Source organism: Prosopis cineraria, unplaced genomic scaffold (assembly GCF_029017545.1).
Source record: "Prosopis cineraria cultivar Desert tree isolate PC_DT_omini unplaced genomic scaffold, ASM2901754v1 PC2, whole genome shotgun sequence".
In the NCBI taxonomy this organism is placed as follows: domain Eukaryota; kingdom Viridiplantae; phylum Streptophyta; class Magnoliopsida; order Fabales; family Fabaceae; genus Prosopis; species Prosopis cineraria.
Genome location: NW_026555333.1, coordinates 11,130,334 through 11,152,530, shown reverse-complemented (window position 1 = coordinate 11,152,530; position 22,197 = coordinate 11,130,334). Strand labels below are relative to the sequence as shown.

Genomic DNA, 22,197 nt, shown 5'->3' with positions numbered 1-22,197 from the left:
TGTTAGTTTAGTAATAGTTATTTTTTATCAATTATTGTTATTAAAAAGATTAAACTTAACATATTAATATTTAAAAGTTTTATGCAAGGATTTTTTTGTTGGTTAAATAATTTAAAGTATTAAAAATATATTTTATAAAATAAAAAAAATTAAAATGCGCCTTGAATTAAAATTACACTTTAGCCAAAATAAACAATACTGGAAAGTGGCGGAAGAGAAAAAGGTCGGGAAGCGATCGGGAAGCGCCGTGCGGGGCGCGTGGGCGTGAAGGGGCAGTGACGGACCTTGAGAGTTGAGTTGAGACGGCCACTTCAGCTATAGTGTGTTGTTGCGCATCGTGAATAGTGATGAGTGATTGACGATCGTCACAGTCCAGCCCACCAACACGTTCTGCTCTGTTATTAATATTATGCTCTGCTTCGGTGCAATTCATCCTCCCTGCGATTGGCAATTACTATAATCCAATATCACTGCTACCCTGCCACTTCATTTCAATTTTATTAATGTTCCTTCGGAAAATATAACTAAAATATAATTACCAGCGACATGGCGACACTGCCATTATAAAATGATGGTGTCCTTTTCCCACTTTTGTTTTTATTTAATATGTATACTTTCTCACATCATCTTTCCTTTAAGTCCTATTCTGTCCTCTAATTTCCCCCCCTATTTTCACTCCCTACCATTTTTTTAATATTTATATCTCTTCCCTTTCCTTCTCCCCAAATATCATCTTCATTCCTCTTTGCCATCCATTACCACTTCCCTCCCCACCTCCTTCCTTCCTCCCTCATCCTTCTCTTCTCTGTTTTTTCCTTACCCCTCTGCTTATTGCTGCTGCTGCTGCTGCTCTGCTTTTCTGGGCAACTGATTTCTCTGTTCCTTCTTCAAGCTTCGAGTCTAGCTTTTTAAAGTGTGTTTGTATTGGAGAAATGTATGCAGAGACTAGCCTCCTGTTCCCGTATTTCCAGAATTTCTCCCAAGAACTTCAACAGCTTGAGGAGTACTGCAAAACCCACAAGTTCAATGCTTCCATGGTACTCTTCACTCCTCTTTTACAAACTCTATCTTATCTTTCTTCACTGAGTTTCTCAGCTTCATCCTTTATCAGTGCTTCGTTGATCTGCATTTGGTTCGTGCCTTCTTGCTTGTTATTTTTGGAAAACATGAAAACTCCCTTTTTCTTCCTTTGCTCTCTTCTCTTCTGAGGAGTAAATGAAGAAAACTAAGTGTAACACTCTGTTTTCTAGTATCAGTTAAGTAAATTATATAGCAAGTTACGGTTCCTCACTGGATTGGTGATATCAAAGAGGAGAAGCAAAATATTTTCTTAATGCTTTTGCTTCTACTCTCCCTGGGAATTCATACTTTTTTCTATACCTTCACTTTGGACTATTTTCTCATTGCACAAACAGAACAAGCTGGAGTTTTCCTTATAAACTGGATCTGGAAAAGAAAACCTATGGGACAGGACATATAAACAAAAGAAGAACAGAGTATAAGTGGAAAATATTTCCCTTGTGCTAGTTCCGTGTTCTTTCTTCCTTTTTTTTTTTTGCTTCATTTCTGGTGAGACTTCTTAGTGGGATTTGTCTTTTTGTGTCGCACTGAGGGATATTAAAGAGGAAAAAGTTCTCATATTCTTTATTTCTTTATAGTAAAAAGAAGTTGGAGGAAAGGGGGTGATCAATGCTCAACTTAATAATTTCTTCACGGTCTTGTCGGGCACTAAATTTAGTTTGTCAAGGGAGCAAATTGTGCTGTATTGAATCTATTTCTGCTGCTGCTATGGCTTGCTGTGGTGGTGATTAAAACGAATTGCTTTTTTAAGGCAAGGAACACTTGTAATTAGGGTCGGTGCATTAGACTAATAAAAACCTTACTTATATGCTTATTTCCTTCAGTGGATTGTCGATGGGATTACCAAGTTTAATTCTTTTGGGTGTTTGCTGGAAGAAAATTTCGATCCATGTTCAACGAACTCAAAATAAAGTCTTTATAAATTCAATCGTTAACTGTCCCTGGACTCTTCTAAGTCCAGATTCAACTTGTATATATATATAAGCCTTTTCTTTTCACCAGGCTTCTGCTATGCACTATCAATTTGGTGTTTGGCACTTATATTTTGTGGTTGATTTGTAATGAAATTTAGAAAGTTATTGCCTTTAATTTTTAGAATAAATTACGCAAATCTCCCTCGATTTTCATATGCGCAAATTTCCCTTGAAATATGAAGTTACCGCACACTTTATTCCAATTTATTTTTTATTTTTTTTTACCAATGCACCCTCCATTTATCTATATTTCTAGTTTGAAAAATTAGATATTATGGTCAACGAAGGTTATTTTAGTTGAAAAAATCATACTTCAGTGTGTGCTAACCTTTGGCTCAAAAAAAAAAAAACCTTTTGTTTTAGGTAAGGTCTATATAATTTCAGCATAATTCAAGAGAGATTTCTGTAATTTTTTCTAATTTTTTGTTATTTAAGCTGATACATGCTCAAGGAATTTTGGGCAATTCATAGTTTGTACTTCAAATTCTTTAAGGCTTTGCTAAAATCCCTTTCTGAAAAGGTTCGGGGAGAATGTGTATCTGGCTCAGATCCTGTCTGCAGGCCTTGTTTAAGTAGGATGATGATGACATACAATTTGGACTTCCTTGCTGCTCAAACAAGTTCATAATTTGGACAATCATTGACTTGAAGAATTAGACAAGTTTCATCATGAAAACTTTTGGCATCGTTAAGCAAATTAACGGTCACAAACTTAACAGTTGAAACAATTGGATGATTACGAGAAGCAAAACGAGCTATTAGTTTTCATGTTCTCAGACCGACTCCTTTTTACTCTACTCCGTCCTTTATTTTAGGTGGCAGAGTGGTTTAGAGATGTAAATCATTGTTAGCCACACTATTGCATCTAAAATTTTCTCTTCTGCTTTAGTAGTTTAGTAGTTATTATGGTTATCATCTCTTTATTCTTAATTTGTTATTGCTGCAATACTTGTATATTGTGCTCGCTAAATTGATTTCTTTTGAACATCTTATCCTTCATTTCTTGTTTTAAGCTATTATTCTCCTTTGTTCTGTACTTAAATATGCCATGGGGGTTAAGTTGACTCCTTGTTAATACCTTCCCACTTGTTAGTTACTTTTGGTATTTTATTCTCCTTGTGTCCATTACAGAGTGACATTGTCAGCTTTTCTGCCATATCCGAGTACGATTTGGCAGCAGAGGGGGATCTGTTCAAGGCTCCTGAACCTATTTTTGAAGAACCAGTTATGGACCTGGATCCTGTGGCCGCAGCCATCTCAATGATATCTTGTGGGGAAGATGTCTCATCACAGGGACTAAAATCCGCCGACATCGATGCTCTTCAAAGTGAGCAACTTCTGAGTGAGGTATTCTATGAATGCAAGAAGGATCTTTTAGAGAAGACTGCAACAGAGTCACCACTCTCTGAGATTCTGGATATCAAGGTTCCTGTTCTCAATACAGATGAAAGTAAAATTCAAGTAAACAAACAAATTCCTGACATGCTATTACCAAAAAGTGTCAGTTTGGAATGTTTGAGCTCAATGGACTGGATGCAAGGAGCTGTAATCAAGCCTGCCTTTCTTGAAATGCCCGGAATAGATCTCAATGAGGTTTATGGCATGCGGAGGGCATTTAGCGAAGGAGATATTAAGGTCAGACCTATCACCTGACTGACTTATATTTGCTCCATTCCTAGTGAAGCATTTTTTTCAGTGGGTTTAAATTCTTGAAACATCTAGCAGCATCAAGCTGCAAAGGGAGTATCTCATATGACGTTAGAAGTAGTCCATGAATTTCAGGGGAGAGAGTTGGCGAGGGGGACTATGGCAAACTTTAGTAGGTGTATGCAAGAGATCTGAAAACACTACAGATTTGGCAGGAACCATAAACTAGAGTTTGATCCTTGATATTTTCAGAATTTCATTTCTTTCCCAAATATTTAGACTAAAGGAACGAAATTAATAGCTATATAAGCTAGTACGGTGAAAAAAAATTAGCTAATGTTGTGAAGCTATTAAAATCTTCAGACTATGTCAGGGTCTCCTTCCATTGGCTCTACACGGTGAGAATTTGATGCTACCTTCTAAGCTCTAATTTGGCATATGCCAAGTATGCTTGTTATCTTGCTGCTCAAACAACAATCTTTCCTTATAATACCCATCCCCGATTTATTGAGATATGCTTATGTGAGGGGCATTCAGTGGCTGCTCTTAAAGTACAACAACTATTCTGTTGAAAGAATCAATCCTTTTGTCTTTGGCATGATATGACCACTTTCTTATATTATGGCATACCGGAATATGTTGCCACTTTGTGGAACTAACGGTTTGAATAAATGGCTGATACTTAGCCTAAATTCAATTCAGTTTTCACTTCTCATTAATAATTTGTAGACAGAATGCATGCTTTCAATTTTGTGAGTAGGCATATCTGTTACACAACCGTTTAGAGCATGTTCTTGATCTGATACAGTTAAAGCATTTAGTGCGGTAACTCATTCTTTTGAATATAGCTCCAATTTAACAGGCATATGCAATAATTATGTGAATCCTCGCTCCCCTTATTTTTCTCTCCGTTCAGAAAAAGTAGACTTAAGGCAATCATACTTCTTTTTGTGAAACAACATGCCTCTCCACTCTAACATGTTCCCACATTTTGTCCCTCCATTAATGATGGATAGTTTGTTTGACATCTATTGATTTACTTGAAGTTGAATACCAATTCACGTTGTGAGATTCATAGACTTGTGGCCATTTTCCAAGGATGGGGCTAGATTATTGATACCCCTTTTTTTTTGGTGACAGGCTCTTGGTAATGGCAATTGTAATGTCAACATCGTCCAATCTCCTCTCGAGAGGCCCCTTGTTATCAGCAACTGCACCAGTGAGGAACGCAGAGAAAAGCTCTCCAGATACAGGAATAAAAAGACAAAGAGAAATTTTGGCAGGAAAATCAAGGTAAGAAAATAAACCCGTCGTTTGAACTAATTGGGTATTTCGTATGAACAGGAGCTTTGTAAATTGTAATGTACATAATGCGGAGAATGCGTTGCCTTGTAACTGTGTTTCTTCATATGATGGCACATGTTCTATTTATAATCCTCGTCTGACGAAATCCACTTTGGCATTTTCTGACTCGGCAATCAACATGTTCTATTTTTGAAAAAAAAAAAAAATCCCATTCTGTGCAGCCTGCTGGTGGAGAACTACTGCTTGATGTGATGTATCATGTTAGCACTCTTCTCTTCCATCAGTTTCTTGGACTTATTGATCACACCTTTTGTGATTCTAAGTATGGATAAGTAGTTTGTTTCATGAGCGTAATCATTACTTCATCTGTTGAAAGCTCCTGAAAGTTTTACTCTTCAATGCTGTAGTTTTATGATCAATGACGTCAGAACCTGCTTCAGTAATCATGCCTAATTCTCGCCATGGGTCAAGTCTTATAATGTTATGCATTAGTTTCATATTCATTTACACTAATTTCAGCATATATCAGTAGATTCTGAATTCTGAAATACCGCCTCTTTTTTGTTTCCCCCTTCAGTATGCTTGCCGGAAGGCTTTGGCAGACAGTCAACCGCGAATCCGGGGAAGATTTGCAAAGACTGAAGAATCTGAGATCAAGAGGCAATAATTTTGAATGGATCTAGTAAAATATTTAAGCAGGAATCAAGTGGCTAGAAGTCATGCAGCTAAAAATGGAAGCGCTTAATAGTGATGTGCGCATGGAGATGATGGCGGAGTTTCAAAACTGAGGCGGGTATTGCTAGTTGCTAAATAAATAGAGATAAACCTAAACTACCTCAGAGTAGAAGATCAGGAGGGTGGAATCTACTTTGTGGACCTGTGTTCATCTCTGCTGCAGTATCACCTTCTTTGTAGACAGAAACGGCCTTCTAGATTTGTATATAGGTTTGTTAAATAAATAGAAGGGAAAAAAGGTTCCACCATGTTTATATATATATTATTTCGAAATAAAATGCTATTCTCTTGGTACTTTTCTGATATGGACATTTGAGTCAAACGCTGTCACCGTCGTATTTATTAGAGCCTAACTACACTAGATGCTTCTCTTGTTAACATTGAATGCAGAATGGTAAAATTTCATTTAAAAAAATAATAATCCAGGCCCCAGAGAATATCGGCATTTGATTTTTGAAAGGTATAATCCCGCGTTGTTGATACCCAATCATCACTCATTGTTTAATTCTTGTTTTATAATTATATCTACGTTAATTATGTACCTTATGGGCTAGTGTTGAGCATTCATATTAATCCATAACATAATATGTTAAATTTAAATTATTGGCATACATGTCATGCGTTATATCAGTATAAGTGTATATGCTTTTTAAATTTTGTTATTCCAACTCAACTTTTGTTCCCCTTTTCTTGGAGGAAACTTCATGTTGAATGAGACAGCCTGTTGGAATATTTTAAATATAATGTGGATTTGCATTAATTTTTTGTTATCCACATGTTTTTTCATTGAAGGTAATTTTATTTGAAGTACTATCAAGTGCCAAATATGAGTATTTCTCATAAAAGGAATTTAAATATTGATTTATTATATTATAAAAGATTAATTCCTTCTATTAAATTTAACATTTATTGGTGTGCATTAATTAATATTGAGTTAGGAATATGTTGACCTTTTATGATTTTTTTTTTTTGTATTGTAGCAAGTAGATCACATAAGCTTGTCCCTTGAGTAAATGCTCAACTTACAATCTTTTAGCAATAAGTTATTTTCCTCATCTTTTAATTATCTAGGTCAAGATGATTTGAGAGAATTAAATGAAATAATTAGTTAATCATATGTATTCCTTCCGTTGAAAAAATTAAGGTATTTTTAATTAAATTTTATCTTTCAATAAGGTAGTTACTTACTTTTTAACCAATCCTATCTTTTTATATTTACATATATTGAATACCATATAATAAATATAAAGTTATTATCAATATGGATACTTTTAAAAAAAAAAGGCAATAATTATATTTTAAAAGATTAAAAATGTCTTATATTTTTTCATATTTAATATTTTAAAAAATGTTTTACAATTTTTTAATGGAGGGAATATATAAATGAATATTACCATAGTCCTCAACAGCTTTTATTTCTCCATCTTCTACACTTTTTCATATTTCTCTGCACCCTTGATTCCTTGAAGTATCAAGTCGGTTTATCAAGTGGGTTTAGCAGGTTATGAATCTGCCTGCTTTTAAGCTTATTGAGATCCTTAATAGAGTTTGTAGTTAAATTTAGCTCTGATCCTTGTATTTATTTATTGAGATATTTTTAAACAGAATCTTGTTCGTAATATGAAATATCATTCGGTGCAACTTACAGCCCTGAATCCAACCTATGTCTATGGACCAGAGTTCATCATGCTAGCCTCACGCTTGCTGCTTTCTAATCAGAACGTCAGGATCGAAGAATCAATCATCCATCCATCACTATATCATCAAAATCAAACAAAACAAACAATATCTATATAAAGTTGCATTATTTACTGTCAGATAACGAGGTTCATTTATTGGCATGATACACTGAAAATTTGTCTAGCTCATGTTTATAACAAACTAATCCGTGTAATTAATTATGAGTGCACTTTCTCAGTTACTGGATGACAGCAGCTTTCTCTAGCACCTACGAACGGGGTTTGACGCGAAAATAATAGGGTTTGTTACGAAGAAGGGAATAATCTAATTGGTCAAAGAAAAATAGCACAATATTTACATTTCTCAGGTGAAACAAAAATGAGACAGTGAATCGTAACCAAAAGGTATTGTACTATCGAAATGAAGTTTCGGAACAGATAAAAGATTCTCTGGGAGTAACTTTGTTGCATTCGTAAAAGGTCGAAACGCATAATATTTGGAATCCAGGCAAGAAAAAGAGTGGGAGAAGCGTAAGTTTGGAAAACAGGGGAATCAGTATCTAGCTGCATTATTCATCAAGTCAGCAAAATTTTACTGAATAAATTCGAATTTTATATAATTTATAACTATAATTATGATTCTACGGCATGATTAGAGATATAAAAAAATAAATATAAGAAAATCCCACTTGGTTCTCATGTTCCTCTTTCAGTCATATAAAAGATCGAAATATGATACCGTGTGCAGCAGTGTAGGTCCAATCTAGCTAAACACCGGCGGTTCACTCCGACGCTACGATTTCATGGACTATGAACAAAACTTCATCGTTCCGTTGCAACACAATTTCATAGCCCTGAAGGAAAATCGTTGACCTTCGCTCTTTCTACATATAATCCTATCTCATCGTTTTTCACTTTCTTTTTACTCTGGGTTCGCATCTTCTCTAATCCAGGCGTCACCTATGCCTCGCTAGCTTGTTCTTATGACATCCAAATTTTGCTACGTCATATATATATATTTATATATAATAAGCAGGCAACCTGACCTTTATCGCGTGGTGAAATTTTAAACAGGGATAACAATTTAGTTTTTTTTTTAATATAAATTCTGCCGGCACAGCTCTACCGGTGGCCGGCGTTTCATTTTGCTAGCTCGAAATAAAATTCCCGATATGATCTTTGAAACAGTAGTCATCGTCTCTATTTCTGTACCAGTCATCTCTTTGCTCTTCCTGCAGAAAAATAATGAAATCTATACGTTCGTTGTAGATCTGACAGCTCAGCCCCGTTGGAGAATCTCTTCATAAAAGTTTCGGAAGCCATACACTCTTCTTCACGCTACCGTGAAGGATAAAACATGATAACACGCCCATAAAGTCACGAGCTTCAAAACGCGGATTTATATTCGTTACTCGTCCGATAAAAGAAAAATCTGTTTTTTTTTTTCGTTTTTTCGGCTTTCTCTTAATTTTAGAGCTGATGTCTGTCTGAGACACCAGACTGAGACTGAAAATCACTCCAGTCACATGGTGCATAGAAAAGCAACACCAGAACCTGAGCTGAGACTGGATTAGCCAAAAAAAAAAAAAAAGAATTTTCATAAATAGAAAAATGAAGTCAAACCCGCTTTTAGCGACAGTGTCATGCAGACCCGACTATGTTTTTCAGATTCACCAATCCACCCACCTCATAAAAACCACCCACCTGTTATACATGTCTTCGTCTTACATATTCATGTTTAACGAACGCCGAACCAAACGCCATCTCCAATCCTCACATATTGCGAATCTTCCAGCCCATTCATCGTGTTACAAGCTTACAAAAGAAAGTAAGTTTTTTTTTTTTTTTCAAAATCTAAAAAAACTGATACTTCAATTTACAAGTGTCAGAGTTAGCTGGGCTCGAGTTCCACTGTAGCACGTCGTCCTCTTACAAGCGAAACCAGAGAAGAGAGACTTTGCCGAAAACAAGTTTGTAGCGTTCGGCCACCATATGTTTGGAACAAGCACAACCACCTTAAATGATGAAATTCCCGTATTTGCCCACAAAGGATTCAAAGAAGATGATAAAACCACAGAAATATTTCCATTACTACAACGGAGCTCAAATGTTGCACCCTCCGCACCGGAGATTACAAAACTTGCCATTAATATACAAATTTCGGATTTTAAAAGTAACCCAATTGTACCACACCATCTTCGAAAGCACAAAATTCAGAATCACACCAAATCGTGAACAATCTCATGTTCGTTGTAGTGAACATTATGACTCCGGTTTTCTTGGAACAAATTTGGGAGCGGAAATTTTATTTAGTCATTATTTAGATGTTATTTGTATAGCCAGTGAGTGATTCTCTGGATGGAAAATTTGGATGGAGGCGAAGCCATTACCCATTAAAAAAGCTCGGAAAGATGGCTAGGAAGAAACCCGGCCCATGTTGCTGAACCAGATTGCCATCACCGAGCTCGCGACTTGGGAAGAAGAAATTGCGCTATGAACACGTAAGGCGCAAGCTAGACTCTGCCCCATTCACATACATTACATCCCAACACACTCAGGATAACGCCGAGCCTTCTCTCTCTCTCTTTCTCTCTCTTAGTCCTACTCTGTCACCCCCACCCTTTTCTTGTTTACACCATCTTCTCTCTCCCTCTCTATAAAAAAAATCGTAAATTATATCCTAACCTATGTGAGAATTTTTTCCATTTCTCTCTGGCTTGAGGCTTCTATAAAATATAAATACATTTCAATTTGTACGAGAAATAGCATATTTTGTTTACGAATTCCTTAAGTTTTCTCTCTCTCTTTCTGTGTGTTCGGAGGCAGTTGGTGAGAGCTTGCCGAAACAGATCCCCCTTCTTGCAGACTCTGCTATATCGATCTTTTTGATCAAAGTTCCTGACATTCCCTTACTCAATTTCCTCTTTTTCCTCGAACTTCCTTGTCGGGCCTCTCTATCTGTCTGTTCGGAATTTCTGCTTGCTTCCTGGGTCGGATTTTGTCTGTTGCTCTGTTTCTGGGAATTTATTTCAAATTAGGGTTTATGGGCTATATTTTCGAAATTGGCTCTTCGACGTGAAATTTGTGGGGCTCTGGTTGTTTGAATTCTGATCGAAGTTGTGACTTTGATTAATGCTGTGATATTTCCCGTTGAGAATGATAATCAAGCGGAACCTGAAAACCCAAATGCCGAGTCTGAAACGGTGCAAACTCGGTGACTCGGCTGGGGACGACGATGACTGCTCTGCGGCTCGAAAGAAGAGGAAGGCTAATGGGTATTACCCTTTGAATCTTCTCGGTGATGTCGCCGCCGGTATACTTCCTGTTAGCTTCCATGGCTTACTAGGCGCTGGTGTTTCTGAGAAGGGCTTCTCTGCATCATGGTGTGCGGAAGTCTCGTGCTCCCCTGTTGAGGCGGAGTCAAAGTCGAAGGGCCCAAACTCTATAACAGCTAAGATGAATCGGCCTGCGGAGGAACCACGGCCGCCGCTGGTCAGAACGTCAAGGGGCCGAGTTCAGGTACTCCCTTCGCGTTTCAACGATTCAGTTATTGAGAATTGGAGGAAAGAGAGTAAGACGAACTCTCGTGATTATAGTTTTGAAGACGAACTTGATAGTAGAAAGGAGAATAGTTTTAGGACAGTGAAATCATACAATCAGAATACCAGAAAAGGGAGAAACGATGATAAAATTGGCTATAAGTCTCGGAAATATTCGGCATTATATGAGGAGGAGGATGAGGTAAGAGAGGATGGGCCTGTAAGGTGTAGGAATTTTGATACGAGGAGGTATTCAACTTCTAGCGCACTCAACCTAAAGCGCGAGCAATTAATTGAAGATGAGAGACGCGGATTTATGTATATGGAGGAAGTTGATATAGCAGGCAACGAGAGATTTTTGAAGGAGAATGACGAGAAAAAGGATGGATTATATGGACCCGAAGACTTTTACGCTGGTGATATAGTGTGGGCCAAAGCAGGAAAGAAGGAGCCCTTTTGGCCGGCCATTGTTATCGATCCAATGTCTCAGGCGCCTGAGTTGGTCCTGAGGTCTTGTATAGCTGATGCAGCTTGTGTGATGTTTCTTGGGTACTCTGCAAATGAAAGTCAAAGGGTATATAAGTGTCTTCCAATTTAGAGCTTGTTTCCTATATAATATGTATTGTAGGATAAAATAGTCGCTTACTGTGTGATATGATGATACTGAGCAGGACTATGCATGGGTGAAGTATGGGATGATTTTCCCATTTATAGATTATGTAGACAGGTATTCTTGGTCGTCTATTAAATTCTTTAAATTTGTCATTTAATTTCATTGACAAAAGATTTATGCTTATTAGGAAACATATCACTATGTTTAGGTTTCAGGGACAGGTGGAATTGAGTTACTATAACCCTTCTGATTTCCAAGTAGCAATAGAAGAGGCATTCTTGGCAGATCGGGGATTTACAGAGAAGTTGATAGCAGATATAAATTTAGCTGCTGGCAACACAGGGTTCGATGAAACCTTTCCAAAAGGCATACAAGAGGCCCCTGGTGCAAAGCAGTATGCAGGATATCACTTCCTGAGCCAGGTCAGTTTACAGTTACCCTTTAACATCAGGGGAGCTATTTGCTGTTGTGGTGATCATGTATCATATCTGTGGGACACCTAAGAGAAGTTGATGACTTGCATTTAGCTCACAACTGGAAGTTGACATTCATTTTACTTGGTCCTCTTATTTGTAGGCCGTTGTCTAAATTGCATATTTTGACATAATAATTCTTCCTTCCCAAACCCCACAAAAGTGCTTGAGTGGGGATAATACTGAAGTCCTTTCTTGCTTTAGCTATTTACTCCTCCTAATTCTACGCAGGAATTTTTTGATAAGAGGAAAGAGACACGGCCCTGTGAAGCTTGTGGCTTGGATCTTCCTTTCAAAACGTCAAAGAAAACAAAGGAATCAACCCCTGGTGGTCAAATTTTATGTAAAACATGCGCTAGGGTTTGTCTGACTTTCCTTTTTCTGCAGACGATTTTTATATAAGTTCTGCTCTGGAGCATCATGAATGAAGTTGTCTGTTTTGTAACGTGTCTATCTTTATATTTTGTATGGCAGTTAACAAAATCAAAACATTATTGTGGCATATGCAAGAAAATTTGGAATCATTCAGATAGTGGAAGCTGGGTGAGTGAATTGGATGCTCTTATGTAATCAAGGTTTATGTTTTGCCTCTGCAAAACAAGGCTTTTTCATACTAAATGTAAACCCTTTGAAGGTGCGCTGTGATGGATGTAAAGTTTGGGTGCATGCAGAATGTGACAAAATTTCCAGCAACCTTTTCAAGGTTTTTACGCTACACTCAATAACTGAATTTTTCTCCTTTCTTGACATGCAAAACTTGTAGAGACATTTCAGTTTTTCCTGATATATTTTCTGTTTTTAAGAATCTTGGAGGAACTGATTATTACTGCCCGACGTGTAAAGCAAAGTTTGATTTTGAGTTATCCGATTCAGAAAAGTCACAGCCAAAAGTCAAGTGAGTATTTTATAATTATTGTACTTTACGTCACACACTTGCCCTTTTGTATCTTAACCTATTTATTGCTTGTAAAGTTTTCATGAACACCATGCCAGGTGTTAGGATTTAGTTCAGCTGCTGATTCAAACATGTTTATATGTTATTTTAGAAATATTGATCTTTTTTAATGATATGTATTCTAATGATTAAAGAGGCTTTTTCACAGATGGAACAAGAACAATGGGCAGCTAGTGCTGCCAAACAAAGTTACTGTTCTCTGCAATGGTGTGGAAGGCATTTATTTTCCCAGCCTTCACTTGTAAGCATTTACATAAATTGTCCCTGGTTGTTCGGTAGCTAATTCATTAGTCTTTCTTGCTTTGAAATGTAATAAATTAATTGGTTTATCTCTCAGATTGGAATAGATTAACTCCTTTTCTAGATTATTTATTAAAACAGTCAGTCGTAAATGAAGGGCCATTATCACAATCGTCAAAATTGACAAATGAAAGGGTGCAGAAAATCATGGATATTTCCATGGCAGGGGCTCGCTCATCTTTTGTATCTGTTGGATATGGAAAACGTCACATGCCCTTTTCTGACATTTTTATGTTTTGATCTCTGGCTGATGTTAATTGATTGTTAGTATTACTTTTTATTCTGGAAATCAACTAATTTCAAATCCTTACTTTGGGTTATAAAATAGAGAGATTTGGTTTTCATGGCTTCAAATAATCTCCTTTTCCAGAGTTGTGTGCAAGTGTGGTTTTTGCGGGACAGAGAAGCAAGCCCTTAGTGAATGGGAACGGCACACGGGTTCCAAATCAAGAAATTGGAGAACAAGTGTTAGGGTGAAAGGCTCTATGCTCCCGTTGGAACAATGGGTTTGTATATGAGTATATTGTTTAATTTGACACAATCTGCTGCATTTCAAATCTTGAAAGTCCACTACTTAATCAGTTACTCTAATATAAAATAATTTTTATAGCATCTGATTATCTCTTTGACTCATTACTATGTTGTATCTAAGATAACTGGAATTTGATGCATAAATCATACGAATTAGTATTTTTAATAAAAAAATTCTAATTTCTGGTCTGGGATTTACTGTTATTATCACCTTTTTTAATCAATATTAATATTTACTGTTTAACTACTATGTTGAATTCTATTCTTGAAATGCTTAATGATACTGACCTGTTAAGAAACACCAATAATGGTAGTGGTCTTTGCCCATTTTTTGGAAGATATGTATCATATAGGTTTAAATGGTTTAGGCTTAGGATATGAGTACATTGAACTGATGCAGATTTATTCAATTACTCAGATGTTGCAGCTGGCAGAATTTCATGCAAATGCTCAAGTTTCTGTCAAACCTAAAAAGCCTTCATTAAAAGAAAGGAAGCAGAAGTTGCTCGCATTTTTGCAAGGTATTATTTTGCCGCTTACTTATATTTATATTTGTCATTTGAAAAGGGCGGCCAGTTATATATACAGATATACATATATCTATCTCAGAGTGATGATGGTACTGCCAATTATTTTCTTAAACAGAGAAGTATGAACCAGTTTATGCTAAGTGGACAACAGAACGGTGTGCTGTGTGTAGATGGGTTGAAGATTGGGACTATAATAAAATTATCATTTGCAACAGGTAATATTATCACTTATCATCTGATGATTCATCTTAACATATGTATCTTCAAGGAACAAGGATGTTGGATTAAAACAAGTTGCATTCATCTAAGGATTGTAGCCTATAAATGTGCTTACATATTGAGGTTTTCGATAATCAACAGCACACTATAATTAATTTTTTGTGTATTCTAACATATGATATACATGGGCCATATGTGCCCCATCTTATGCTTTTAGTCGCATTACATGTGTACATCATAGTCTGCTATTCTGCGTCATCATTTTAAGACGGTTCTCATGGTGATTTATCAATCATATCTTTCACAAATGAGAATGAACGCATACAATGCCAGACACCTTTATTTCCTCTTGAAAAATGACTCTGAATCAAGAAATTTGTGCTTGCTGTATTCTTTTACTGTGTTTGGTGGAGTGCATTACAATCAGTTTGAATATATGTTGATATGTTATATATGTTTTCAGATGTCAAATAGCTGTTCATCAAGAGTGCTATGGAGCAAGAAATGTTCGAGACTTCACATCGTGGGTTTGTAAAGCTTGTGAAACACCTGACATGAAACGGGAGTGTTGTCTTTGTCCTGTAAAGGGTAAGCCTTCACATTTGAAATGCATGAGATAAAATTGTTCCTTTTTTATAATTCAGGGATGTTTATATTTCACCTCTTTCTGAAATAATTCATGTCTTATTTTCCTTGCTGAGAATATTTTGCTTTTTTTTTTTTTTTTACTATTATTGTGAATGCTTTAATTTTTTTCATAAAGCTACGGTAAAATTTGCTTTCCTCCAGGAAAAAAGTTCCTTATGCATTTGATCTTTTGCTACTATATTCTGCCCCACAGGTGGTGCACTAAAGCCAACCGATGTGGACACACTATGGGTTCATGTCACTTGTGCTTGGTTTCGACCTGAAGTCTCTTTTGCAAGTGATGAAAAGATGGAGCCTGCTTTGGGAATTCTGAGTATTCCGTCTAATTCTTTTGTGAAGGTGGAGTGTCTAATCTGTTTAGTACCTTTTGTTTTGGGGTTCAACCGAGAATTGATGTTACTAATTACTATTAATTTATGATGCATTTCAACATTGAGATCAAATTAAAGTAAAGCTGTCTATATAAGTAGACTTTGTGGCTATGAACATATTCTGTAGTTATAGTGCGATACAATGTTGTGGTAGACAAAGCTTTCCCCTGCAAATCAATGTTAGTTACAATTTAAAGTCACTTCTTTCTTTGTGCTTTTCATGTTTATGCATACCATACCACACAATAATGCTGAAGAGTATCTGATTTTTTTTAAACCTCAGGGAGTAGGAAATGATCTACATTGCAAAATTATTACTTTGATTATCATTTAGTCTCTTGGTCAATCTAAAGGCTTCCTTATTTACTTAAATTTCAGATTTGTGTTATATGTAAGCAAATTCATGGTTCATGTACACAATGTTGCAAGTGTTCCACTTATTTTCACGCCATGTGTGCGTCGAGGGCTGGATATCGCATGGAGGTGAGTATTCATCAAGATTGACCTAACTTGTATTGGCATATATATATATATATATTTTTTTTTTTGGTCCCAAAAACAGGTTCCATGTCATTCACATTTTATTCCCCTAGTTGAACTATATGGACTTTAACAGGATAAAATCGCTGGTCCTTATGTCGTAAGACTCAGAAGGGTTATAATAACATGTACTAGAGTTTATATGGTTGAAAGTTCTGCCTGAAAAAATGCTTTTATGCATTAGATCTTATTTTAATGTATTCCACGTTTTGTCTAACATTTATTTTGCCTATATGACATCATCAATCTGTTTGTGTTAATGTAATTTAAGATATTTGTAAGGCCGCTATCCCATAATACCAACGTTCCTTTATAGTAAAACATAAATCCTAGTAGCTACAGGTTTTGATAGTAAAATATTTTTGAACATGTCAAGAACTGGTTATCTTATCTTATTCTTATAATTTGGCTGATAATGAAGAGGATGCCTATGGTGCTATTACAAACTTGTGTGTGTGTGTGTTTGAATAATTATATGAAAATCTAACTAACTGTTTGTGTTAATATTGACATGTCAAGAATTCGTAGAGGCAGCCTGTTACAAATAAAGCAGTAAAGCACAATGATCTTTTCAGAACTGCTGGATAAATGTGAACTCCAATGCCAATTCAAAACAAAACATATTGTTGGCATGATAAAAGTCTTAAACATAATAATAATGACAGTGATACACTTAGCACTTCTATGAGCCCCCTATGCAATCTTGATCTAGTATTTCTCATTCTTGCCTTCTTTAAGTTGATAAGTTGCATTTATTCTATGTGACGGTAATTAATTGAATTTTCTCTCCTTCGAATGTAGTTGCATTGTTCGGAGAAAAATGGTAGGCAGACAACAAAAATGGTTTCTTATTGTGCATATCACAGGTATGGGATCCTCACTTGGAAAAAAGAAGGCTATTACTATTTTTCTTTTGTTGCTTTCTGGAGTTTCTACAGGGTTTGCTACTGCCCACAGTTGTAGTCTAGACTGTTCAAAACTGTACATCTTAGTTACGGTGGGTTTTAATTTTGTCCTTTAGTGTTTATCGTGTTTAACTCTTTTCAGGGCTCCAAATCCAGACACTGTTTTGATTATGCAAACCCCTCTTGGAGTTATTTCTACCAGAAGCCTTCTCCAAAATAAGAAAAAATCTGGGTCAAGGTTAATTTCATCTAATAGAATAAAGCTAGAAGACACTCCTGTAGAGAACAATGAGGATGAACCATTTTCTGCCGCAAGGTGCCGTGTCTTTCAAAGAACAAATCTCGGCAAAAAGGTAACTTGGAGAATTTTTGTCCACAGCGATGATGCTTAAAAGATAATACATGACATAACAATGTTATTTACCTTTTGTTTGTTGTCTTATTTATATTTCTGGTTAAGGTTCTCTTGTGCTTAAATATGAAAATATATTAATCTGTTGCTAATAAATGATTAATGCTACAACTGACAAGCAATCAAGGATGCTTTAGTAAATGGTCCTGCTTGCATTTGCATGAGTGTAACTTATCATTAGGTGTATTGATGAAATACCATGTCTAATTCTCTGTGTCTTCCTTTGCATCTGTCTTCTTTATCTAGCCCTTGTGTTTCCTCTTCTGTGTAATGATGCTCTTTTTGTAGCTTGATGAGGTACTTGCTAGACAGCTAACATTTATAATATATACATTTCTACTTGTCAGAGAGCAGCGGATGAAGCCATTTCTCATCAAGTTAAAGGTCACTGCCATCATCCTTTAGACACTATACAGAGATTAAATGCATACAGGGTAAAAGTGTTTCATTTTTTCCCCTTTTCAAATTAGATTGCATTTTCCATTTGTTTTAAAGCTTGAATTCTAGACTGAAACTGATGCATGATTTGGCCAAAAAAAAACTGATGTATGATTCCCCCTTCTCCATTCCCTTTTCTTTTCTTTTCTTGTGTTTTTCCCTTACAGATAATGGAGGAGCCTCCAACATTTTCTTCTTTTAGAGAACGTTTGGACTACTTACAGGTAAGCCTTCTCTTTTTCAGCGACATTATGTTTTGGCGATAAATTCCCTGACTGCAAAGTGGGTGCATATACTTCTATCCAGAGAACCGAAAATGAACGCGTTTGCTTTGGTAGATCGGGGATACATGGATGGGGCCTCTTTGCACGTAGAAATATACAAGAAGGAGAAATGGTATGAACATTATGCTTATACATTGGTATTTTACGAAGATCCTTTACTTCTGATTTTACTTGATTAATATTAATGAATTTAGGGAAAATTACACCTCTTCTCCATGAAGTAGGAAGAGGAAAAACCAGAATATACTGCCAATCCTCCCTATAACAGCTGATAAACAAAAATCAGAAAGAAGAGAAAACAGAATTTCCAGCCTGACTTTTGAGAGGTCGGGTACTGCTTGTTTCTATTCTGTCCGTTCACGCTATCCTGCACTAAGGGCCCTTGGCTATATCCATCCCCATTCTCGCATACAGTTAGCATTTTGGTGTTGGGTCCATCAATTCCTTATCATGTCTGTCGATCACTTGTTGCTGATGAATTCTCTTAATTGATACTGGGAAGGCCCTGGGGTATTACTCTGTAGGCGCATTTGAAAGCCTAGCAGAAATGAAATATTCAATTATATTCTGTAAATAGAGTGGCACGTGAAAAAAAAAAAAAAAACACACTCCTCAGCAGTTACGTCTTCAGGACATTTTTTTTATAATCCAAACTTAGTTATTATTATCCTGCTCATTTGTGAGAACCATTCAAACATTGTGTTAATGCTGGTCATCAACTTAATGTTGTGATGAGATTCAAAGTTAGTTATTTGGCCCAATAGAATATCTTAGCAACCCTTGGTCATCAAAGTCATTTGGCACACTGACGACAAATAATGTAGTGTTTGAAGACATGGTTTAGCATGGATGCTGGCAAGGCAGTTTCTATATCCTGCGTGTTTTAACACTTCTTCGGTAACTTTGGTCTTATGAATTCTTCTGGAATGGTTTTTGGTTCAAGTGTTTTGCAAAACATATTACTCGAAATGTGATCTTAATAATGGCAGCTTTATAATATTATTTTCTTAATCTTATCATATTAGAGCATTTATTGCACCAATAATAGTGAGCATGACATAATGCTGAACAGGTTCTTGAATATCGCGGTGAACAAGTGAGACGCAGCATTGCTGATCTGAGGGAGGCGCATTATAAGATAGAAGGCAAAGATTGCTATGTGAGTTGAATTCGATTCATCAACCCAACCCCTACATTAATATGACTTTTGTAATGTCCACAATTGCCTTAGTTTCTTGACGGTGACTCGGACTCCATGTTTGGATTTGATGCTGAATATTGTCTTGTTTTATGCATGTTAGTCAATAGCCACACGCCCCTTTGCTTTTTGCTTTTGCACGGAAGAGCTTCCCTTATTTATTTGTGTGTGTGTGTGTGTGTGTAAGTTTGGGAGTTTGGGGTGCTTGAAATTCTTTGAAATAATGTTCCCTGTTGCTAGTGAGAATTTTCAGGTCAGCTTGACCATCTGGAATTAACAGCTATAAACTGTCATGGTTTCTTGTTTTCGTAGCTTTTTAAAATAAGTGAAGAAGTGGTGGTAGATGCCACTGACAAAGGAAATATTGCCCGGCTTATCAACCATTCGGTAAGTCGATCTAACTTGAAGTGCAATATTGGCAATATTGTGTGCACATCATTCATGGTTGTCTCATTTCTTACCGCTGCCTGATTCTTGTAGTGTATGCCGAATTGCTATGCAAGAATTATGAGTGTGGGTGATGATGAGAGCCGTATTGTACTCATCGCGAAGACCAATGTTCTCGCTGGTGATGAACTAACGTATATCTCTCTCCCTACATGCACGTTCCACTTGTGTTGTCACCCTGTGTATTTTCATTCAATTCTTTAATTTGTTGCGTTGGTTGCATATGGCAGGTATGACTACTTGTTTGATCCCGATGAGCCAGATGAAAACAAAGTGCCATGTTTGTGTAAAGCTCCAAATTGCCGGAAATTCATGAACTAGTAAATATAGATGATGATACCTTGATAGAACATTTGCTGGGTCACTTTCCAAAAGTTAGCTTATGAGGTTAGTTCATATTACACTCCTATTGTTTCTCCGCAAGGATCACTAACCCTTCCATCCCTCTTCGGCGGGTCTTTTACAGTTTATACGCAATTTGTAATTCTGATCAAGTCTAAAAGCAAAAAATTAGAAAAATGTGTGTTTATCTTCTCTCTCTCTCTTTTTCCCCTTAGACATTCATTGAAGCCTAATAAAAGCTATAGATTTAGCAGCTTTTGGCTCCTGGTGTCTCTGTAAATGTCTTAGAAATGATTACCTTATTCTCACACTATATAATGCTAATTGCTAACCCACCCCCCCCCCCCTATCTTGCTGCTTCTGCAAGTTTTGACGTATTTTTCCCAGGATCTTCCAGTTGTATGGATAATATTGTTCACAAGACCCAAAAAGATGTCAATAAATGACGGAATCGTCATTAAAAAAATAGAAAGGATAAAATATGTTGAATAATTATTATAAATGTATGATATGAGGAAATGAGAATCTAATTCATTTGTTCGTACCAAACGAGGCACGGCTTTAATTTTTCACTCAACCCCCCTCTCTGATGATATTGGAATTTGGTGATGATGGCCTTTTGATATATTATTCAAGAGGGACCAGTTAGCTTATTTATCAAATAAAATTCAAGAGAGGTTCGTCCTGCAACAAAGAAAAAGAAAACAAAAAGAGACTGTTATCCAGTTATAGGGTATTGCGTTCTCTCAAGGGAAAATATTAGTTTGACATCTCTTTCGCCCCCTCTCTCTACATGTATACGTATGTGGCAGAAGTTTTTGGCCCTTTTTCTGTTTTTAATTTCCTTGTTAAAGAAAAGAAGTTTTTAACCATTAAAAATTCTCCGCAAGTTTTAGTTTTGCTTTGATTTGACATAATTTATTTTTTGTTACGATTTTAGAGAGATTCAATAACATTAATTTTTCATATTTGATATTTCCGCTCAAGCTATTAGTGAAATTTTTTGGTCTGACAAATACGGTTGGGTCAGCTCAAATGAGACCTGGATTGGGATAAAATCTTGACCCACACTGTTTTGCACCTCCTACGACGAATGACGGAATTGAAACAAAATCCAAGCCATTTTATGAAGGAAAACGGAATTTGAGTATAGGTGGTATAATTCGCTAGAGCTCCTTCATTGAGGATTCTTTTTGGATGCGAAAATCAGATAGGAATGCGATCGCCCAAAAAGAACCCAAAGATGCATGAATGAATTCGGGATGATGTATCGGTAATGGGTCTTTTTCTACTTTACAGGAAGGAATATAACCTACTTCGTTTGCAAAATTGTTCAAGATGTAAAGGATTGAAAATTCAAGTCTCTACTCTCATCTACATATGGGAGGGGAAAAAAAAGAGGAAAACTAAGTCAAATCGAAATAAAATTTTGAAGCAAAATCGAGATTTACGCAATTCTTCATCCAGTCTTGTGATCCATTGGGCAGGGAAGGAGATTGAGAATTAAAAGCTAAAAAAGTAGGAAGTGGAAGAGGCTGAAATTAAAGGAGATTGAGAATTAAAAGCTAAAAAAGTAGCAAGTGGAAGAGGCTGAAATTAATTGATCTGGTTTAGTCTGTCTTTCCGGTTCCAAATGGTGAAATCAAATAGTAGTGTTGTAAGAGAGAGAGAGAGAGAGAGAGAGAGAGAGAGAGAAGAAAAAGATGAATACATATGTATATGTATGTAAGAGCGCACCTTTTCTGTTTAAGTTGGGATGGCGAGGACGGAGCGACGGTGGAATGGAAGATGACGAATGATGTGGCATTATTGTGTGACAATGGACATGGAATCCATCTCCTCCGATTTTCATTTCTTTGTCCCACTGGTGCAGTGCTGACGCTCCCACGGTATTCAAAGGTGCTTCTGTGTGCCCTCCCTGTGTGCTCCGTTGTAACGGGTTTCGACTTCACTTACCCTTTTTACAAGATAAAACAAAAAGCTATCTCGCTCAAGTGAAACAGTGAAAGAACGCAAAAGAATTATGATGACA

The 22,197-nt window shown here is 36.4% G+C and overlaps 2 protein-coding genes across 4 annotated transcripts; both read left to right on the top strand.

The window, feature by feature from the left end:
- Positions 1-709: 709 nt before the first annotated feature.
- Positions 710-6,046, top strand: LOC129303853 (uncharacterized). Of its 3 annotated transcripts, none has more exons than XM_054943396.1 (6): positions 710-1,037; positions 3,186-3,689; positions 4,842-4,994; positions 5,228-5,328; positions 5,414-5,486; positions 5,584-6,046. In XM_054943396.1, exons 1-5 carry the CDS (start codon positions 933-935, stop codon positions 5,457-5,459), a joined length of 909 nt encoding a protein of 302 aa, XP_054799371.1. In that variant the 5' UTR covers positions 710-932; the 3' UTR covers positions 5,460-5,486; positions 5,584-6,046. The 3 variants fall into 3 exon arrangements, with proteins under 3 accessions (XP_054799371.1, XP_054799372.1, XP_054799370.1); XM_054943395.1 differs by having other exon boundaries at positions 785-1,037; positions 5,414-5,471; XM_054943397.1 differs by lacking the exons at positions 5,228-5,328; positions 5,414-5,486 and having other exon boundaries at positions 721-1,037.
- A 3,703-nt stretch (positions 6,047-9,749) lies between these two features.
- LOC129302474 (histone-lysine N-methyltransferase ATX5) lies at positions 9,750-20,475 on the top strand. The gene is made up of 23 exons (XM_054941396.1): positions 9,750-11,533; positions 11,631-11,686; positions 11,781-11,994; positions 12,277-12,405; positions 12,520-12,588; positions 12,680-12,748; positions 12,849-12,940; positions 13,149-13,241; positions 13,671-13,806; positions 14,250-14,352; positions 14,477-14,576; positions 15,044-15,168; positions 15,422-15,567; positions 15,978-16,082; positions 16,941-17,005; positions 17,187-17,397; positions 17,804-17,890; positions 18,062-18,118; positions 18,201-18,290; positions 19,251-19,337; positions 19,689-19,763; positions 19,857-19,957; positions 20,054-20,475. The coding sequence occupies exons 1-23, from the start codon at positions 10,577-10,579 to the stop codon at positions 20,142-20,144; spliced, it is 3,258 nt and encodes a 1,085-aa protein (XP_054797371.1). The 5' UTR covers positions 9,750-10,576; the 3' UTR covers positions 20,145-20,475.
- The last annotated feature ends 1,722 nt before the right edge of the window (positions 20,476-22,197 follow it).